At 44.7% G+C, this 19,909-nt stretch overlaps 1 protein-coding gene across 1 annotated transcript in view; it reads right to left on the bottom strand.

The window, feature by feature from the left end:
• Nucleotides 1–7,888: 7,888 nt before the first annotated feature.
• Nucleotides 7,889–19,909, bottom strand: part of LOC106568552 (methyl-CpG-binding domain protein 2) — a 120,356-nt gene continuing 108,335 nt past the window's right edge. The window contains exons 6-7 of the mRNA XM_045692658.2: nucleotides 17,684–17,808; nucleotides 7,889–8,495 (exon numbers count right to left, since the gene is read on the bottom strand). Coding sequence (XP_045548614.1) covers nucleotides 17,694–17,808 — 115 coding nt within the window. The 3' untranslated portion in view covers nucleotides 7,889–8,495; nucleotides 17,684–17,693. The remainder of the gene's footprint in view (nucleotides 8,496–17,683; nucleotides 17,809–19,909) is intronic.

The following is a 19,909-nucleotide window of genomic DNA, read 5'->3' as shown; positions in this document are numbered from 1 at the left end:
TGCACAGAAACCACTACTAAAGGATACCAATAAGAATAAGAGACTTGCTTGGGCCAAGAAACACGAGCAATGGACATTAGACCGGTGGAAATCTGTCCTTTGGTCTGATGAGTCCAAATGTGAGATTTTTGGTCCAACCACGGTGTCTTTGTAAGACGCAGAGTAGGTGAACGGATGATCTCTGCATGTGTGGTTCCCACCATGAAGCATGGAGGAGGAGGTGTGTTGATGCTTTGCTGGTGACACCGTCTGTGATTTATTTAGAATTGAAGGCACACTTAACCAGCATGGCTACCACAGCATTCTGCAGCGATACGCCATCCCATCTGGTTTGGGCTTAGTGGGACTATCATTTGTTTTTCAACAGGACAATGACCCAACACACCTCCAGGCTGTGTAAGGGCTATTTGACCAAGGAGAGTGATGGAGTGCTGCATCAGATGACCTGGCCTCCTCAATCACCCAACCTCAACCCAACTGAGATGGCTTGGGATGAGTTGGACCGCAGAGTGAAGGAAAAGTGCCAACAAGTGCTCAGCATATATGGGAAGCCTTCAAAACTGTTGGCATTCCTCATGAAGCTAGTTAAGAGAATGCCAAGAGTGTGCAAAGCTGTCATCAAGGCAAATGGTGGCTACTTTGAAGTCTTCACTATTAAAATCAAATCAAATTGTATTAGTCACATGCGCCAAATACAACAGGTAGACCTTACAGTGAAATGCTTACTTACTAGTCCCTAACCAACAATGCAGTTTCAAAATTAAAAACATGTAAAAATATGAATAAGAATAAGATATAAAAGTAATTTAAGAGCAGCAGTAAAATAACAATAGCGAGACTATACACAGGGGGTACCGGTACAGAGTCAATGTGCGTGGGCACCAGTTAGTCGAGGTAATATGTACATGTAGGTAGAGTTATTAAAATGACTTTGCATAGATGATAACAACAGAGAGAAGTAAAAAATAAAGAAAAACCCTTGAATAAGGGTTAATTCCAACTACATGTCATCTTGATGTTCTGGTGCTGTTCAGTTCTGAGGGTTTAGTGATGTTTTACTTGTGCTTCCCATGAGTGTGTTTTTGTATTGTAATGTGTGTACTGTATGTACTGTAATGTACATACACACACACACACTGTATTTTGAAGATGACATTAATTTAGAAGTTTGTTCCAGCAATACGGTGCATTAAAACAAAAAGCAGATTTACCTGGCTAGGTGGAAACCCTAGGATCCTCAAAGAGTTAACCAATCCTGTGAACGGGTTAGGAACATCAACAGTTAACCAATCCTGTGAACGGGTTAGGAACATCAACAGTTAACCAATCCTGTGAACGGGTTAGGAACATCAACAGTTAACCAATCCTGTGAACGGGTTAGGAACATCAACAGTTAACCAATCCTGTGAACGGGTTAGGAACATCAACAGTTAACCAATCCTGTGAACAGGTTAGGAACATCAACAGTTAACCAATCCTGTGAACGGGTTAGGCAACTCAGGTGTCTTTACTTCAACAGCAAAGTTAGATAAGAAGGAAGTTTATGAAGTAGCGCCTTGTAAACAAATAGGGAGTAATTGAGAGATCTTTTAGCATCCAGCCGACCTTTTGACACAGGACACAGTGATGAATATCAAACATATTGCCTGTAACAAAATGAAGGGCACTATGGGAGATGGCATCCAAAGGTTTAAGAGTAGTAGCAGCTGCACTTTGATAAATAATATCACCATAATCAACAACAGATAAAAAAAAGTTGACTGAATAATCTGCTTCCTACTGCTCAGAGAAAGGCACCATCTGTTTCTCTAGAGAAAAGACAACTTCAAATCTTCTCAACCAGCTCATCTACGTGTTTTTTAAACGTTAAATCCACATCAATCCAAATGCCTCAGTATTTATACGCAGGAACACGTTCGATTGGAGAACCATCTAATGATGGAACATGTAGTCCATCTGAAACATTCTAATGAGTGAACATGTAGTCCATCTGAAACATTCTAATGAGGGAACATGTAGTCCATCTGAAACATTCTAATGAGTGAACATGTAGTCCATCTGAAACATTCTAATGAGGGAACATGTAGTCCATCTGAAACATTCTAATGAGGGAACATGTAGTCCATCTGAAACATTCTAATGAGTGAACATGTTGTCCATCTGAAACATTCTAATGAGGGAACATGTAGTCCATCTGAAACATTCTAATGAGGGAACATGTAGTCCATCTGAAACATTCTAATGAGGGAACATGTAGTCCATCTGAAACATTCTAATGAGGGAACATGTAGTCCATCTGAAACATTCTAATGAGTGAACATGTAGTCCATCTGAAACATTCTAATGAGGGAACATGTAGTCCATCTGAAACATTGTAATGAGGGAACATGTAGTCCATCTGAAACATTCTAATGAGGGAACATGTAGTTCATCTGAAACATTCTAATGAGTGAACATGTAGTCCATCTGAAACATTCTAATGAGGGAACATGTAGTCCATCTGAAACATTCTAATGAGTGAACATGTAGTCCATCTGAAACATTCTAATGAGTGAACATGTTGTCCATCGGAAACATTCTAATGAGGGAACATGTAGTCCATCTGAAACATTCTAATGAGGGAACATGTAGTCCATCTGAAACATTCTAATGAGGGAACATGTAGTTCATCTGAAACATTCTAATGAGTGAACATGTAGTCCATCTGAAACATTCTAATGAGGGAACATGTAGTCCATCTGAAACATTCTAATGAGGGAACATGTAGTCCATCTGAAACATTCTAATGAGGGAACATGTAGTCCATCTGAAACATTCTAATGAGGGAACATGTAGTCCATCTGAAACATTAGAGAGTTTTAAACCAACATGTATTTTGTTATTAAGCTCAATTTTTTTTTTTTATATCAGCAAGGGATTCCTGCATAGCTATAAAATCTGACTGTAGTTTTGACACAGTTAGATCAACAGCCAGATCAACAGTCAGATCAACAGTCAGATCAACAGTCAGATCAACAGCCAGATCAACAGTCAGATCAACAGTCAGATCAACAGTCAGATCAGCAGCCAGATCAACAGCCAGATCAACAGTCAGATCAACAGTTAGATCAACAGCCAGATCAACAGTCAGATCAACAGCCAGATCAACAGCCAGATCAACAGTCAGATCAACAGCCAAATCAACAGTCAGATCAACAGTTAGATCAACAGTCAGATCAACAGTCAGATCAACAGTCAGATCAACAGCCAGATCAACAGTCAGATCAACAGTCAGATCAACAGCCAAATCAACAGTCAGATCAACAGTCAGATCAACAGTCAGGGCTATAGCATACATAATACTATCATCCACATAGAGATGAAGTTTCTGATTTTTAAACAGATTGTTTTATATTAATAGTGAAGAGAACAGGTCCCAGAATGGACCCCTGTGGTACACCTTTATGTACATCAAGAAATTCAGACTTAACCCCATCAATCACGACGGCCTGAGTTCTGTCACTATGATAATCATGAAACCATGAACAGGCGTCAGAACTCAGACCTATAGAGGACAACGTATTCTATAAAATAACATGATCAACAGCATCAAAAGCTTTTGGCAGGTCCACAAACAAAGCAGAACATTTCATTTTAGCATCTAAAGCATTGATAAGATCATTAACAACTAATGTGGATGCTGTGACACTGCTATGCCCAGGCCTAAACCCTGATTGGATGGCCTGGCCTAAACCCTGATTGGATGGCCAGGCCTAAACCCTGATTGGATGGCCTGGCCTAAACCCTGATTGGATGCCCAGGCATAAACCCTGATTGGATTGCCTGGGCTAAACCCTGATTGGATGGCCTGGCCTAAACCCTGATTTGATGGCCTGGCCTAAACCCTGATTGGATGGCCTGGCCTAAACCCTGATTGGATGGCCTGGCCTAAACCCTGATTGGATGGCCTGACCTAAACCCTGATTGGATGGCCTGACCTAAACCCTGATTGGTTTACATTCTAAATACTTTATTCGGATAAAAAAAAGCAAATTTGTAAATTTACCAAATGTTCAAGTATCTTAGCTAGACAAGGAAGCTTTGAAATGGGGCGATAAGTATAAAGATCTCTACTGTCCCTGTCCTTATGGTGAGGCAGCACAAGAGCAAATTTCCATATTTGTAGAATATTTCCTGACAACAATGTGGGTTATTGAGCCAACAGGAGGAGCCATATGGCGAACGGAGGAATGGTACAAATAGTCTACCTGACCACCATCTCTTTGTAAGTCTCCGTCTCAAATGTCACCCTATTCCCTACATAGTCCACTACTTTTGACCACAGGACCCTGTGGTCAAAAGTAGTGCACTATGTAGGGAATAGGGTGCCATTTGGGACGGATATTTGTAAATGAAAGCGCTGTAGTAAGGACATGAATTTAAAAGCAGCCTTGTTTCCACCACGCTCCAGGCAGACATGCGATGCTAAACAGGGATATTAGAAGATGCAAATAGGATTGGCTGGATATTTTGCATATCGGCATCTGCCAAGAATTCCATTTTTTAATTTCTCATGAACTGATAACAACTTGGCATCAGCGGACCATTAGTGAATGCAAATTACTGTTTCCCCCCAATCCCACCCTGGCACTTGTGTCACGCACGCACACACACCACACACACACACACACACACTCCTCACATCTCCATCATAACAAAGTGATCAGAGAAAAGAGCCATTCACGGCACACGATGCAACGCAGCCCTCCAAGTCAAAACAAACTGTCACTCTGGCACCTTGATCTCACTCATTGGCTAATTTATTAGGTACACCACCTCGTTCATGAAAATGGATCGCTTCTACAGACAGTGAGTCACGTGGCCGTGATGCGATTGTGCACCTGTAAAAGTTTGTTAGGGTCTTAGGGGGACAAGCCAAATTTCTTCAGCCTGTTGTTGCCTTCTTCGCCACACTGTCTGTCGGGGTGGGCCATTTCAGATTGTCAGTGATGTGTACGCCGAGGAACTTCAAGCTTTCCACCTTCTCCACTGCGGCCTCGTCGATGCTCCCTCTGCTGTTTCCTGAAGTCGATGATCAGTTCCTTCATTTTGTTGACGTTGAGGGAGAGGTTATTTTCCTGGCACCACTCTGCCAGAGCCCTCACCTCCTCCCTGTAGGCTGTCTTGTCGTTGCTGGTAATCAGGCCTACCACTGTTGTGTCGTCAGCAAACTTGTTGGAAGCGTGCATGGCCAAGCAGTCATGGGCGAACAGGGAGTACAGGAGGGGGCTGAGAAAACACCCTTGTGGGGCACCAGCGTTGAGTAGTGGAGCGAAGTGGAGGTGTTGTTTCCTACCTTCACCACCTGGGGGCGGCCCGTCAGGAAGTCCAGGACCCAGTTGCACAGGGTGAGGTCGAGACCCAGGGCCTGAAGTTTAATGATGACCTTGGAGGGTACTACGGTGTTGAATGCTGAGCTGTAGTCAATGAACAGCATTCTTACATAGGTATTCCTCTTGTCCAGGTGGGATAAGGCAGTGTGATGGCGATTGCATCGTCTGTGGATCTATTGGGGGCGGTAAGCAAATTGAAGTGGGTCTAAGGTGACAGGTAAGGTGGAGGTGATATGATCCTTGACTAGTCTCTGAAGCGCAACCTGATCACGTTAGGCTGCGTTTCATAATATTGTTTTTATGTCGGTTTGATCGCTGGTGGAGGCACCAGTAATGTCTGCAGTTTTAAGTTTGGCTATTTGTTTAAAGTGCATTAGTTTATAAATAAATCTCTTTTACCAAAATATCGTCATCTCTGCCATGTCTTATTCCACTAGTAGTTGTTCTGAAATGTTTATATCTTGCCTACATTTTACTCCCTCATCTATGTTTAATATAACACACATACATTAATTATTCATTTTGGTTGCCTATCCTGATGTGAAGTTAGTTCTATAGAAGGTATTTGACTCTAGTCAGAAAATTAAGGTAATTAGAAAGGGGGGGGGGGTTTGGCAGACAAGAAAATAGCCTTGCCGAAATAGCCTTGCCCCCCCCCTCCCCTTCTAATTTCCATAATTTTCTGACTAGAGTTCACACGAGGGGGGGGGGGGGGGATTCTGACAGGGGGGAGCTTTTCGGCACAACACCGGCAGCCTTGCGAGGGTTAACACTCTTGAATGTCGTACTCATGTCGGCCACGGAAAACAAGAGCCTACAAACCTTGCGAGCGGGCCGCGTCGGTGGCACGGTGTTATCCTCAAAGCGGGCGAAGAATGAGTTTAACTCGTCCGTGTCCGCGACGTGGCTGGTTTTCCCTTTGTAATCCCTGATTGTCTGTAGACCCTGCCACATACGTCTTGTGTCTGAGCCGTTGAATTGCGACTCCACTTTATCTCTGTACTGACGCTTAGCTTGTTTGATTACCTTGCGGAGGGAATAACTGCACTGTTTGTATTCTCAGACTTCCATCATGTAGACAGGGATTACGGTTTATTCTCAGCAAACTGTCAGCCAACAGTTGAGGCATAAATATTCAAACCTTTACATAATATTACTTAAGAAATCATATTTTATTTTACTTAACCCAATTTTTTTTTTATAGTATGAATGTATTCTGTGTATCGTAGCTCTAAACATAAGACAGACAATAACCTATTCATCCACGGATTGTTCCGTGGCAATGCTGTGTCTGCAGGGCTGTTTGCTGCCTAGTGTTTTCCAGGTTTACAGGGAGGGAGGTGGAACGGATGGAAGCTGTAACTAGAATTGGTGATGATGTGTATTGCAGCCAACCCCAGACAGAAAGGTGCAGAAAGAGAGAGGCAAAGACACAGCGATACAGAGAGAGAGAGAGAGAGAGAGAGAGAGAGAGAGAGAGAGAGAGAGAGAGAGAGAGAGAGAGAGAGGCAAACAGAGGTTATATTGGTAAATAATTCATAAGGCCGGGGAATTCATTTTCTGACACGCTTTAGTGGTCCCCGTCACCATGGGGATATTTGAGAAGCTAAATGCCACTCGGCGCGACGGTGAATATAGTCCCCCGCCGCACAGCAGTGTATACGGCCCCCCCCCCCCCAGCGTAGCTCAGAGCGATCCGAGCCAAAACGGGGGGGAGAGACCAGGAAGGGACAGGGATGGACATGGGTGGGAAAACACCACAGAAATACAACAGAATGCTTCTTCACATCTCACAGAGAGCTGTGGAAACATACCGTAGGGAGCAGAGAAACTCTGGTTCAGCTGCGGATATGAAGGAGACAGCACAGATAGACACAGAGCCAAGACTATAGGATATGCCTAGTGAGGAGTCAAAAACAGATTGACACAGAGCCAAGACTATAGGATATGCCTAGTGAGGAGTCAAAAACAGATTGACACAGAGCCAAGACTATAGGATATGCCTAGTGAGGAGTCAAAAACAGATTGACACAGAGCCAAGACTATAGGATATGCCTAGTGAGGAGTCAGATTTATACAACTGCACTGTCAACAGACTGAATCCGGTTTTTACACACCAGAGATTTATACAACTGCACTGTCAACAGACTGAATCCGGTTGCAATCCTTCACATGAGGCCATACAGGTTAAATACATCCATCAGTAACTGAGTAGTGGCTACAGACTAGTTCTGGTCACCTATTAAGTACATGTCTGGTATTTGGATGAAACCGGTGTCGAAATATTTCCAATTTCATATTGTCCTCTCATCATAACTCCTTTCGGTTGATTATATTGAACGTGTCTGAAATGGCACCCTATTCCCTATCAAGTGCACTAATTCTTGACCAGGTCCCATAGGGAATAGGGTATATAAAGGGAAAAGGGTGCTATTGGCGACAAGGGCCACTGTTACTCCTACCTCTTTATAAAAAGTCATCATAACCCCATTACAGAACACTACAGAGACCAACACTTGTGAATATAATGATTTATTTACTCTTAACGCGGATGCAAGAAATTTACATATTTTTCTCTCAAGGTATAAAATTTGTCTTAAATAAGTTTTTTTTTTTTCTCCATTCATGTTCATGTAAATGAATGAATCACGTGTTACAAAAACCCTGAAAAGAATATTCAATCCCTAAAATAGTTAGCAATACCAATCCAGCAGATTGCAACCAAAGTTCCCAGAAATTCAAATAGTATTGCTCAATATTCACCTTTTATTTAAAAAAAAAATGATGACACAAAATAAGCATTGTTCTGAAATTATATATAGATATTTACATTAAAAAAAAAAGGCCTTGGTTTGAAGCTAGGTGAGTTAGCTATCAAGGGATGTATGACGTTGTGCATGGGTCCATTCGTCGAAAACACTTTAGAAGCAAATTGACTGATGACCGTCTCTGGAGGAGTCCCTAATAACACGCTAATCCCTATGTAATGTAAAACTACCTTTGACAAGGTGCCATAGCGGTCTGGTCAAAAGTAGTTCACTATCCAGGGATTAAGGTGCCATTTGGGATGCACAGCCTTCTGTGTATGATGACTGTCTTCATCTCGGGTATTGTGGAACCTGCCTGTGGAGACAAATCAAAAGAAGAGCGAGCATTAGGACAAACATCATTTCATGAGAAAGTTAAGGCTAACGGGCAACGACCATGTGAGGTTAGATTGGGGTGAATCAACAACTGAATGTCCAACTGAAAACATAACAATGTCTCCAGGCTAACCCACCCCATACCCACCCAGGGCCCAAACCGGGCCACTATATTTTTGACCAGGGCCCAAACGGGGCCACTATATATGGAATAGGGTGCTATTTGGGATGCTCTCTAAGGGAAGTCAGCCCCAAGAAGGATCTTTGTATCTTTAGGGGACCAGAATGCTGTGACGGACACAGATGAAACCTCCTAGACTATCAGTCTAAATCAATAGGTATTTTCCTGGAAGATACCTCCCATCAACGTCAACATGAGGAGAGAGGTCAGTGTCAACGGAGAGTGGGGACTGTAGCTGGGGAGAGAGAGAGAGGGAGCTGGGGAGAGAGAGAGAGAGAGAGAGGGAGGGCGCTGGGGAGAGAGAGAGAGGGAGCGCTGGGGAGAGAGAGAGAGAGAGAGAGAGAGAGGGAGCTGGGGAGAGAGAGAGAGAGAGCTGGGGAGAGAGAGAGAGAGAGAGAGGGAGCTGGGGAGAGAGAGAGAGAGGGCGCTGGGGAGAGAGAGAGAGAGAGAGAGAGAGAGAGAGAGAGAGAGAGAGAGGGAGCTGGGGAGAGAGAGAGCGGGAGGGAGCTGGGGAGAGAGAGAGAGAGCTAGGGAGAGAGAGGGAGCTGGGGAGAGAGAGAGAGAGAGAGGGGGAGGGTGCTGGGGAGAGAGTGAGAGAGAGAGGGAGCTGGTGAGAGAGAGAGAGAGAGAGAGAGAGAGGGAGCTGGGGAGAGAGAGAGCGGGAGGGAGCTGGGGAGAGAGAGAGAGCTAGAGAGAGGGAGCTGGGGAGAGAGAGAGAGAGAGAGAGAGAGCTGGGGAGAGAGAGAGAGAGAGAGAGAGAGAGAGAGGGAGCTGGGGAGAGAGAGAGAGGGAGCCGGGGAGAGCGAGAGAGAGCTGGGGAGAGAGAGAAAGGAAGCTGAGAGAGAAGGAGAGATGCAAGTATAAATGTTTACTACTTGTTTATTTCCCTTGTTTATTGTCTATTCCACTTGCTTTGGTCATGTAAACACGTTTCTCATGTAAACATGTTTCTCATGCCAATAAAGCACTTTGAATTGATAGATTGAGAGAGAGATAGATACTGTAGAGAGCTAGAGAGAGTGAAAGTGAGACAGAGCAAGATATACACAGTACCAGCCAAAAGTTAGGACCTACTCATTCAAGGGTTTTTCTTTATTTTTATTATTTTCTACATTGTAGAATAATAGTAACGACATCAACAATGAAATAACACATATGGAGTCATGTAGGAACCAAAAAAGTATTAAACAAATCAAAATATATTTTAGATTCTTCAAAGTAGCCACCCTTTGCCTTAATGACAGCTTTGCACACTCTTGCCATTCTCTCAACCAGCTTCAACTGGAATGCTTTTCCAACAGTCTTGAAGGAGTTCCCACATATGCTGAGCACTTGTTGGCTACTTTTCTTTCACTCTGCGGTCCAACTCATCCCAAACCATCTCAATTGGATTGAGGTCGGGTGATTGTGGAGGCCAGGTCATCTGATGCAGCACTCCATCACTCTCCTTCTTGGTGTGCCTTGAATTCTAAATAAATCACAGACAGTGTCACCAGAAAAGCACCACCACACCTCCTCCTCCATGCTTCACGGTGGGAACCACACATGCGGAGATCATCTGTTTACCTACTCTGCGTCTCACAAAGACACAGCATTTGGAACAAAAAATCTCAAATTTGGACTCATCAGACCAAAGGACAGATTTCCACCAGTCTAATGTCCATTGCTCGTGTTTCTTGGCCCAAGCAAGTCTCTTCTTTTTATTGGTGTCATTTAGTAGTGGTTTCTTTGCAGCAATTTGACCATGAAGGCCTGATTTACGCAGTCTCCTCTGAACAGTTGATGTTGAGATGTGTCTGTTACTTGAACTCTGTGAAGCATTTATTTGGGCTGCAATTTCTGAGTCTGGTAACTCTAATGAACTTATCCTTTGCAGCAGAGGTAACTCTGGGTCTTCCTTTCCTGTGTTGGTCCTCATGAGAGCCAATTTTATCAAAGTGCTTGATGTTTTTTTGCGACTGCACTTCAAGAAACTTTCAAAGTTCTTGAAATTTTCCAGATTGACTGACCTTCATTTCTTAAAGTAATGATGGACTGTCGTTTCTCTTTGCTTATTTGAGCTGTTCTTGTCATAAAATTGACTTATCTTCTGTTTACTACCCCTACCTAGTTACAACACAACTGATTGGCTCAAACGCGTTAAGAAGGAAAGAAATTCCACAAATTAACTTTCAACAAGGCACACCTGTTAATTGAATTGCATTCCAAGTGACTACCTCATGAAGCTGGTTGAGAGAATGCCAAGAGTGTGCAAAGCTGTCATCAAGGCAACGGGTGCCTACTTTGAAGAATCTCAAATAATTTTTTTTAATTTTATTTGTTTAACACTTTTTTGGTTACTACATGATTCCATGTGTTATTTCATAGTTTTGATGTCTTAACTATTATTCTACAATGTAGAAAATAGCACAACTAAATAAAAACCATTTATCAGTTAGGCTATTGATTATTATTGATTATTGATTAAGTTGGGGTTTCCTCTCTTTTCTTAGTTTCAGAACCGCGGACAGCGATCCAACGCGGGAGAAAGCACAATTTGTTATAAAATAAATATTATTTTTATTTGTGTTGCACCATTGTTCTTATGTTCTATAACCACGTACAATTTCAGTAGCCAATGTCTTAGATTGACGGACTGTACCATCCCCACGGACTTCACAATGGATCAGTCCACTCAGACAGGCACCAATCAGACACCATGATTTTGATTACTTTTTTTGTTTTTTTTGCCACTGCTCAACTAAAGAAATGTCGTTCGACGAACAGCCTATCTATCAACCAAACTAGTATCGACCAGTCAACTAAATGGGGTCAGTGTGAACTGCTACGAAGATAATTGTATTTTTATTTATTTTACATTCAATAAACTAGTCAAGTCAGTTAAGAACAAATTCTTATTTTCAATGACGGCCTACCAGGGAACAGTGGGTTTAACTGGCCTTGTTCAGGGGCAGAACGACAGATTTTTACCTTGTCAGCTCGGGGATTTGATCTTACTAGTTACTAGTCCAACACTCTAACCACTAGGCTACCTGCTGCCCCACAATAATTGTATCTATAATGTTTGCTACACTATATACCATTCTACTAACAGGTACAATATCAATTCATATACATAATATGGAATCCATTTTATTAACTACCTGTTTGGTGCATTATGTACAGATTGCTGGATATTAGTCAATTCAAATAATAAAGGTAGAATATTATTTTATAGGTCTATATATTAATCCAATATTTCTCCAATGAAGATAACTAATCAACTGATCATCATTGATTAGCTTTTCATCATCAACGCAAACAACAAATCAGCTCTAGAAACACTAACATTTAAAAATAACTTTATATTATGTGTTATTAATATGTTGTATCAGAGCACTTACACATCTGACTTTGCAGCAATACCTGCACTTATGGTATCAAAGAGCTATTTAAAAAATAAAATATAAAAACTGCATACCAATAGCATATGAGCATTAGCATATTAGCGTTAGCATATTGTCATTTGCATATTAGCATTAGCGTATTAGCATTAGCATATTAGCCGACAGGAGGCCAGTAAATGGTCCACAGTCAATATAACAGCATTAGTAATCATCTCCACTAGTAAAAGGCTTTCACTTAAACCAAAAGAGAAAAGTCTATAATTAGGACAAAACGGTCCTATATTTAAGTGTTTGCCTGCAGCGCAACCATTAATTATACATACTTAGAGGCAACATTGGGTTGGGGGGGGGGGGGACAGTGATTACTCAAGGAATCAAATATTAACACGGTTCTCCTCTCCTTTACCACGAACACCGACAGCTGGAGGGAAACGTTGCATGTTAATGTTGACAGGAGTGCGGCTAGGCTAGCTACAGTACCATGCCTCAAGAGTGTTTCAACCTATGGAAAAGATTAACAACAGAAATATAAAACTCTCTACTTTGATTTATTCCCCCCTGAATACAGATCCGCTAAATGGCAGGATGGTGTTAATTGCTCTGTAATAATTAGTGATGCATTAGATTCCTTAATAATCGAATAACTAATGATATTCTCCCTTGTAACACCCCTAGAGGCCCACCTCACACACACACACAGACACACACAGACACACACAGACACACACAGACACAGACACAGACACACACACAGACACACACACAGACACAGAGACACACACACACACACACACACACACACACACACACACACACACACACACACACACACACACACACACACACACACACACACACACACACACACACACACACACACACACACACACACACACACAGAACCCAATGTGTGTGTACAGCGTGTGTGTGTATGCAGTTCTAAATCCTTCTCACCCTTATCAGGTTTCTAAATGACGTTGAACTCTTCTATTGCCCCGTGTCTAAACATGCTGTAATTAACAGAGAAGCTAAAAGAGAAGCACAGTACAGCCTATTTGGAGAGATATAACATTAATGATAACCATGAGCGAAATAATGACTTTCACTCCCCCCTCATTTACTTCCTGTTTCCTTTCTTAGACTGCTGATTGATGCAAAGACTGGTGGTGTTGGGACTCTGCAGTGAGAGGAGATTAAAGACTGGTGGTGTTGGGACTCTGCAGTGAGAGGAGATTAAAGACGGGTGGTGTTGGGACTCTGCAGTGAGAGGAGATTAAAGGTTGGTGGTGTTGGGACTCTGCAGTGAGAGGAGATTAAAGGTTGTGTGCGTCAAAACTCCTTGCCTGGTTGGCTTAGGTAGGTGGTTGGTTGAGAGAGAGAGAAAGAGATGAAGGAGAGAGAGAGAGAGAGAGAGAGAGAGAGAGAGAGAGAGAGAGAGAGAGAGAGAGATGAGAGGAGAGAGAGATGGGGAGAGAGAGAGATGATGAGAGAAATGAGATGAGGAGAGAGATAGAGATGAGGAGAGAGAGAGAGATGAGGAGAGAGAGAGAGATGAGGAGAGAGAAAGAGAGATGAGGAGAGGGAGAGAGATGAGGAGAGAGAGAGATGAGGAGAGAGATGAGAGATGGGGAGAGAGCGAGATGAGGAGAGAGAGATAGAGATGAGGAGAGAGAGAGAGATGAGGAGAGAGAGAGAGAGATGAGGAGAGAGAGATAGAGATGAGGAGAGAGATAGAGAGAGAGACAGGAAAAGAGAGAGAGAGAGAGACAAAGCGAGAGAGGACTGTCATAAATAACAGCTTCAACTCTGTACAGCAGGCTAATTGGTGCGAAGGCTTTGTCTACTGTACACTGTATAGTCAGATCCATCCCCTATTTAACAGGGATTGGAGGGTGTTGTGGAAGACAGGCTGCTGGCAGGCCTGCAGGATTTCTGTCCAAAATGGCATCCTATTCCCTACATTTACTACTTTTGACCTAGGCTTGTAAGAGTACCATATGGGCCCTGGTCATATTTGGTGCACTATGTCGGGAATAGGGTGCCGTTTGGGATGCGGCAGCTGCGGTGAGAAGGCACTAGAGGTGTGGTGGGGGTGAAATGTGGCGAGGGGAGATATGGCGAGCGGCTCCGAACCCCAGTCTGCAGGTTAAGACCCTCACTCATCACTCAGCCAACCCCGCCGCAGCCTCGTCTCCCAGGCTTGTTGTCCTAAATGGCAGCTCGTTCCCTATATCGTGCACTACTTTTAACCAGAGTCCTATGGGCCCCTGGTTAAAAGTAGGGCACTACATATGGAGTCATTTGGGACTCAGATTCAGTGTGAGCTGAGCTCAACGGCAGGCAAGCGGGAGGGTTAGGAGACGGACAGGAAATCATCAACGCTGACTGCTGCCTCATCCTGCTTCCATCCACTTCCTAGATTAGCTTGACACAGGATTAAAATACAAGGTGGGAGATTAGCTAGCTAGTGAAGTACGGACTGAATAATAACAAGAATGTTCTCATTAGATTCTGGCATTTCGAGTTGCAAAACACCTATTTATCAGGCTGGCACGCACGCACGCACGCACGCACGCACCTCTACAGGTAGTATAGTCAGTCACATTCCTTATCACCATAGTCTAGAAATTCCTTTCCATGCATCTAACTAAGTCTCCTTGAATTGATCACTTCTCTCCATCAGAGGAGGCTGGTGGGATGAGCTATAGGAGGACGGGCTCATTCTAATGGCTGGATTGCAACCAATGAAACGGAGTTAAAACAGCTCCTCCCACCAGCCTCCTCTGCTCTCTATGCAGGCAGTTCCATTAGCTAAATCTACATAAATCTACATAAATGAACAGTATTTTCCTGAGAGAAAAGACTTGTGGGAAATGCTTCTTTATCGTTTGGTTTAAAGGATACCATCAGCGTGATGTATTGGACACACATTTATCTTGCAGACTGGTTGGCGACCACTAGCTTGAATTAATGCAAATACTATTCATTTTGGTGGTTTGGATTTAAATTGTGCTTTGTGTTTTGCATTGTTCTCTGCATTTTTATCTCCAGATGAAGAGTCAAGACATATAGCAGCCTGTTCATCACACCCACACAGAAATCAATCAATGTATTGATAAGCTACCAAGGGAGTTAAAAAAAATAAAAAATATATATATATATATATATCCTTAACTTTTTAGCAAACTCTTGGTTGTACGCAAACACACTAAACCACTAAAGAAGGGAGTAATGGCAGAACCTGGTGTTCTGTTCCCATTGAAACCAAACAGCAAAATGGATCATTTTCAAGTGGATGTCTCAATCAGTCAGAGAGACAGAGCCAAGCATCAGCATTCAGCAGGAACCTCAGCAGGAACCTCAGAGTTTTTAATAGACCTTCTAATATGCTTTTTCAAAATGGAGACGTGCTCAGCCATGAACGATATTCTGGAGTTAAACTGGAAATGGGCCCCTTTGGACTGGAGTTAGCTTCATAAAATGGGAAGGAAGAAGGGAGGAGGGGATTGAGCACCGCTGCGGGGAGGAGGCAATATGAACTATTCATTTAGTTTAAACATTCATTACAGGTAGATAAAAAGGATGAAGAGAGAGAGGGGGGGGGGGGGGGGCGCGTCCCAAATCCACCCTACTTTTCTATAGGGTCCATAGGGAATAGAGTGATGCAGTTCTCCGGTCAACAGCAGTGCACTCAGCGTCAGCAGCAGAGAGTAGAAGCTCTGGGAGAGAGCATGTGGCTGTTAGAGGAAGACCACTTCACTTCCTGTCACGGTAGCAGGACTTAAAACGGTTGAGGAATGAAGACCTGAATATTTAATGGTGACCAGGGCCTTGCCCGTCCATCTCCATGGATGCAGCCACTGCTACAGACCATAATATGACCAACAAAACCAGCTTTAAAGAAAAAAAGACCACGAGAAGACCTCTTCATTGTCGTTAAGGGGGGAGGGGTGTTCATTGAGCTATTTGAGTTAGAATTTTAGGAGCCCTTTAGGAAGAAACAGAGACAGAGACAGAGAGAGAGAGAGAGAGAGAGAGAGAGAGAGAGAGAGAGAGAGAGAGAGAGAGAGAGAGAGAGAGAGAGAGAGAGAGAGAGAGAGAGAGAGAGAGAGAGAGAGAGAGAGACAAAGAGAGAGAGAGAGAGAGGAGAGAGAGAGAGACAAAGAGAGAGAGAGACAAAGAGAGAGAGACAGAGAAGAGAGATACAGAAGAGAGAGAGCGAGAAGAGAGAGAGAGACAGAGAGAGAGACAGAGAGAGAGAAAGAGTGAGCAGCATCATCCATGACAACGAATGCGAGCAGCTGTCTTAAGGACAGGACATAAAGCATTTATATATATATATATTTATTTATACATTTTTTTTATATTATACACAAAGTTTAGCACACTGCACTCCAGGCTTGGGTTGCCCTCACCCTGGTGTCCCATCACCCCTGGTGTTCCATCCATCTATCTCCACAGCCCCCCTCACCCTACAGCTTTATCCCCTCACCCCTGGTGTCCCATCACCCCTGGTGTCCCATCCATCTACCTCCCAGTCCCCCTCACCCTACAGCTTTATCCCCTCACCCCTGGTGTCCCATCACCCCTGGTGTTCCATCCATCTATCTCCACAGCCCCCCTCACCCTACAGCTTTATCCCCTCACCCCTGGTGTCCCATCCATCTATCTCCCCAGCCCCCCTCACCCTACAGCTTTATCCCCTCACCCCTGGTGTTCCCATCACCCCTGGTGTCCCATCCATCTAGCTCTCCAACCCCCCTCACCCCACAGCTTTATCCCCTCACCCCTGGTGTCCCATCACCCCTGGTGTCCCATCCATCTAGCTCTCCAACCCCCCTCACCCCACAGCTTTATCCCCTCACCCCTGGTGTTCCCATCACCCCTGGTGTCCCATCCATCTATCTCCCCAGCCCCCCTCACCCTACAGCTTTATCCCCTCACCCCTGGTGTCCCATCCATCTATCTCCCCAGCCCCCCTCACCCTACAGCTTTATCCCCTCACCCCTGGTGTTCCCATCACCCCTGGTGTCCCATCCATCTAGCTCTCCAACCCCCCTCACCCCACAGCTTTATCCCCTCACCCCTGGTGTCCCATCACCCCTGGTGTCCCATCCATCTAGCTCTCCAACCCCCCTCACCCTACAGCTTTATCCCCTCACCCCTGGTGTTCCCATCACCCCTGGTGTCCCATCCATCTAGCTCTCCAACCCCCCTCACCCTACAGCTTTATCCCCTCACCCCACAGCTTTATCCCCTCACCCCTGGTGTCCCATCCATCTACCTCACCAGCCCCCCTCACCCTACAGCTTTATCCCCTCACCCCTGGTGTCCAATCCATCTATCTCCCCCTCACCCCACAGCTTTATCCCCTCACCCTACAGCTTTATCTCCTCACCCCTGGTGTCCAATCCATCTATCTCCCCCTCACCCCACAGCTTTATCCCCTCACCCCTGGTGTCCCATCCATCTACCTCCCCAGTCCCCCTCACCCTACAGCTTTATCTCCTCACCCCTGGTGTCCCATCCATCTACCTCCCCAGCCCCACTCACCCTACAGCTTTATCCCATCACCCCTCTCCACAACCCTCTCCTCCTCACCATGTTTGGTCTATGCAGCTTTATCCTCTGAGTCTCTGCTGGATTCGACGGCCCGCGCCAACCCATCTGCCATCAATGCATCCTCCAGACACCTGCGGGCCTGGATCACCTTCAGCTCCTGTTCCCTGTGGACACACAGAGAGGACTGGGTTAGGGATGAACAGAGAGAGGACTGGGTTAGGGGTGAACACAGAGAGGACTGGGTTAGGGATGAACACAGAGAGGACTGGGTTAGGGATGAACACAGAGAGGACTGGGTTAGGGATGAACACAGAGAGGACTGGGTTAGGGATGAACAGAGAGAGGACTGGGTTAGGGGTGAACACAGAGAGGACTGGGTTAGGGATGAACACAGAGAGAGGACTGGGTTAGGGGTGAACACAGAGAGGACTGGGTTAGGGATGAACACAGAGAGAGGACTGGGTTAGGGGTGAACACAGAGAGGACTGGGTTAGGGGTGAACACAGAGAGGACTGGGTTAGGGATGGACACAGAGAGAGGACTGGGTTAGGGGTGAACACAGAGAGGACTGGGTTAGGGATGAACACAGAGAGAGGACTGGGTTAGGGGTGAACACAGAGAGGACTGGGTTAGGGATGAACACAGAGAGGACTGGGTTAGGGATGAACACAGAGAGGACTGGGTTAGGGGTGAACACAGAGAGAGGACTGGGTTAGGGATGAACACAGAGAGGACTGGGTTAGGGATGAACACAGAGAGGACTGGGTTAAGGATGAACACAGAGAGGACTGGGTTAGGGATGAACACAGAGAGGACTGGGTTAGGGATGAAACAGAGGACTGGGTAAGGGATGAACACAGAGAGGACTGGGTTAGGGATGAACACAGAGAGGACTGGGTTAGGGATGAACACAGAGAGGACTGGGTTAGGGATGAAACAGAGGACTGGGTTAGGGATGAAACAGAGGACTGGGTTAGGGATGAACACAGAGAGGACTGGGTTAGGGATGAACACAGAGAGGACTGGGTTAGGGATGAACACAGAGAGGACTGGGTTAAGGATGAACACAGAGAGGACTGGGTGAGTGTGTGTGGACTGGGTTAGCTGAGTGTGTGTGTGTGTGGGTTGTGGCCTGGGTTAGCTGTGTGTGTGTGTGTGGGTTGTGGACTGGGTTGTAGACTGGGTTAGCTGTGTGTGTGTGTGTGTGTGTGTGTGTGTGTGTGTGTGTGTGTGTGGTGTCACTCTATAGAACTGTTTAGAGGGGCCTGCTGTGGTGCCAGTCCTATAGAACTGTTTAGAGGGGCCTCCTGTGGTGTCACTCTATAGAACTGTTTAGAGGGGCCTCCTGTGGTGTCACTCTATAGAACTGTTTAGAGGGGCCTCCTGTGGTGTCACTCTATAGAACTGTTTAGAGGGGCCTGCTGTGGTGCCAGTCCTATAGAACTGTTTAGAGGGGCCTCCTGTGGTGCCAGTCCTATAGAACTGTTTAGAGGGGCCTCCTGTGGTGTCACTCTATAGAACTGTTTAGAGGGGCCTCCTGTGGTGTCACTCTATAGAACTGTTTAGAGGGGCCTCCTGTGGTGTCACTCTATAGAACTGTTTAGAGGGGCCTCCTGTCAATTTCGGGCATGTCCAAAACACGTGCAGGTAGCAGGAGCCTGTTTACATCGGTCACAAGCGGGATCAATTTCTGGTCTAATCTTTGATAAATTTCCCTTTGACCAATGCAGCCGATTAACTATTTTAAATTGAATTACAGCATGTCTTAGACATATAGATGAAGAATGGTATCGCTGAAGCATACTCTGCCAAGTCACATGACTAAAATATGTTTGCATGGCAGAAGGATTAATAGGCATCAATTCACTTTTTTTGTAGATGAACCTTCAACCCAGATATTTTACCAACTGTCTTTAGTAGAAGCTGGATCTCTGGAAGACAAGTTAAAGGATCAGACATATATAATAGCATGTCATCCACATAGAGTGAGACGTCATGCTCTAAGCCCTCTCTTTCAAATACCTTTGATAGTGGTGTTATTCTCAATTGTCATGGCAAACAGCTGAGGGGACAGAGGACAACCCTGTCTTGTCCCACGCTGAAGTTGGAAATTACATTTTACATTTTAGTCATTTAGCAGACGCTCTTATCCAGAGCGACTTACAGTAGTGAATGCATACATTTCATACATTCTTTTCCCATACTGGTCCCCCCGTGGGAATCGAACCCACAACCCTGGCATTGCAAACACCATGCTCTACCAAC

The sequence above is a fragment of the Salmo salar genome, chromosome 13 (genome assembly GCF_965601325.2).
Source record: "Salmo salar chromosome 13, fSalSal1, whole genome shotgun sequence".
NCBI classification, from domain to species: domain Eukaryota; kingdom Metazoa; phylum Chordata; class Actinopteri; order Salmoniformes; family Salmonidae; genus Salmo; species Salmo salar.
This window is presented reverse-complemented; position numbering and strand designations above follow the sequence as displayed.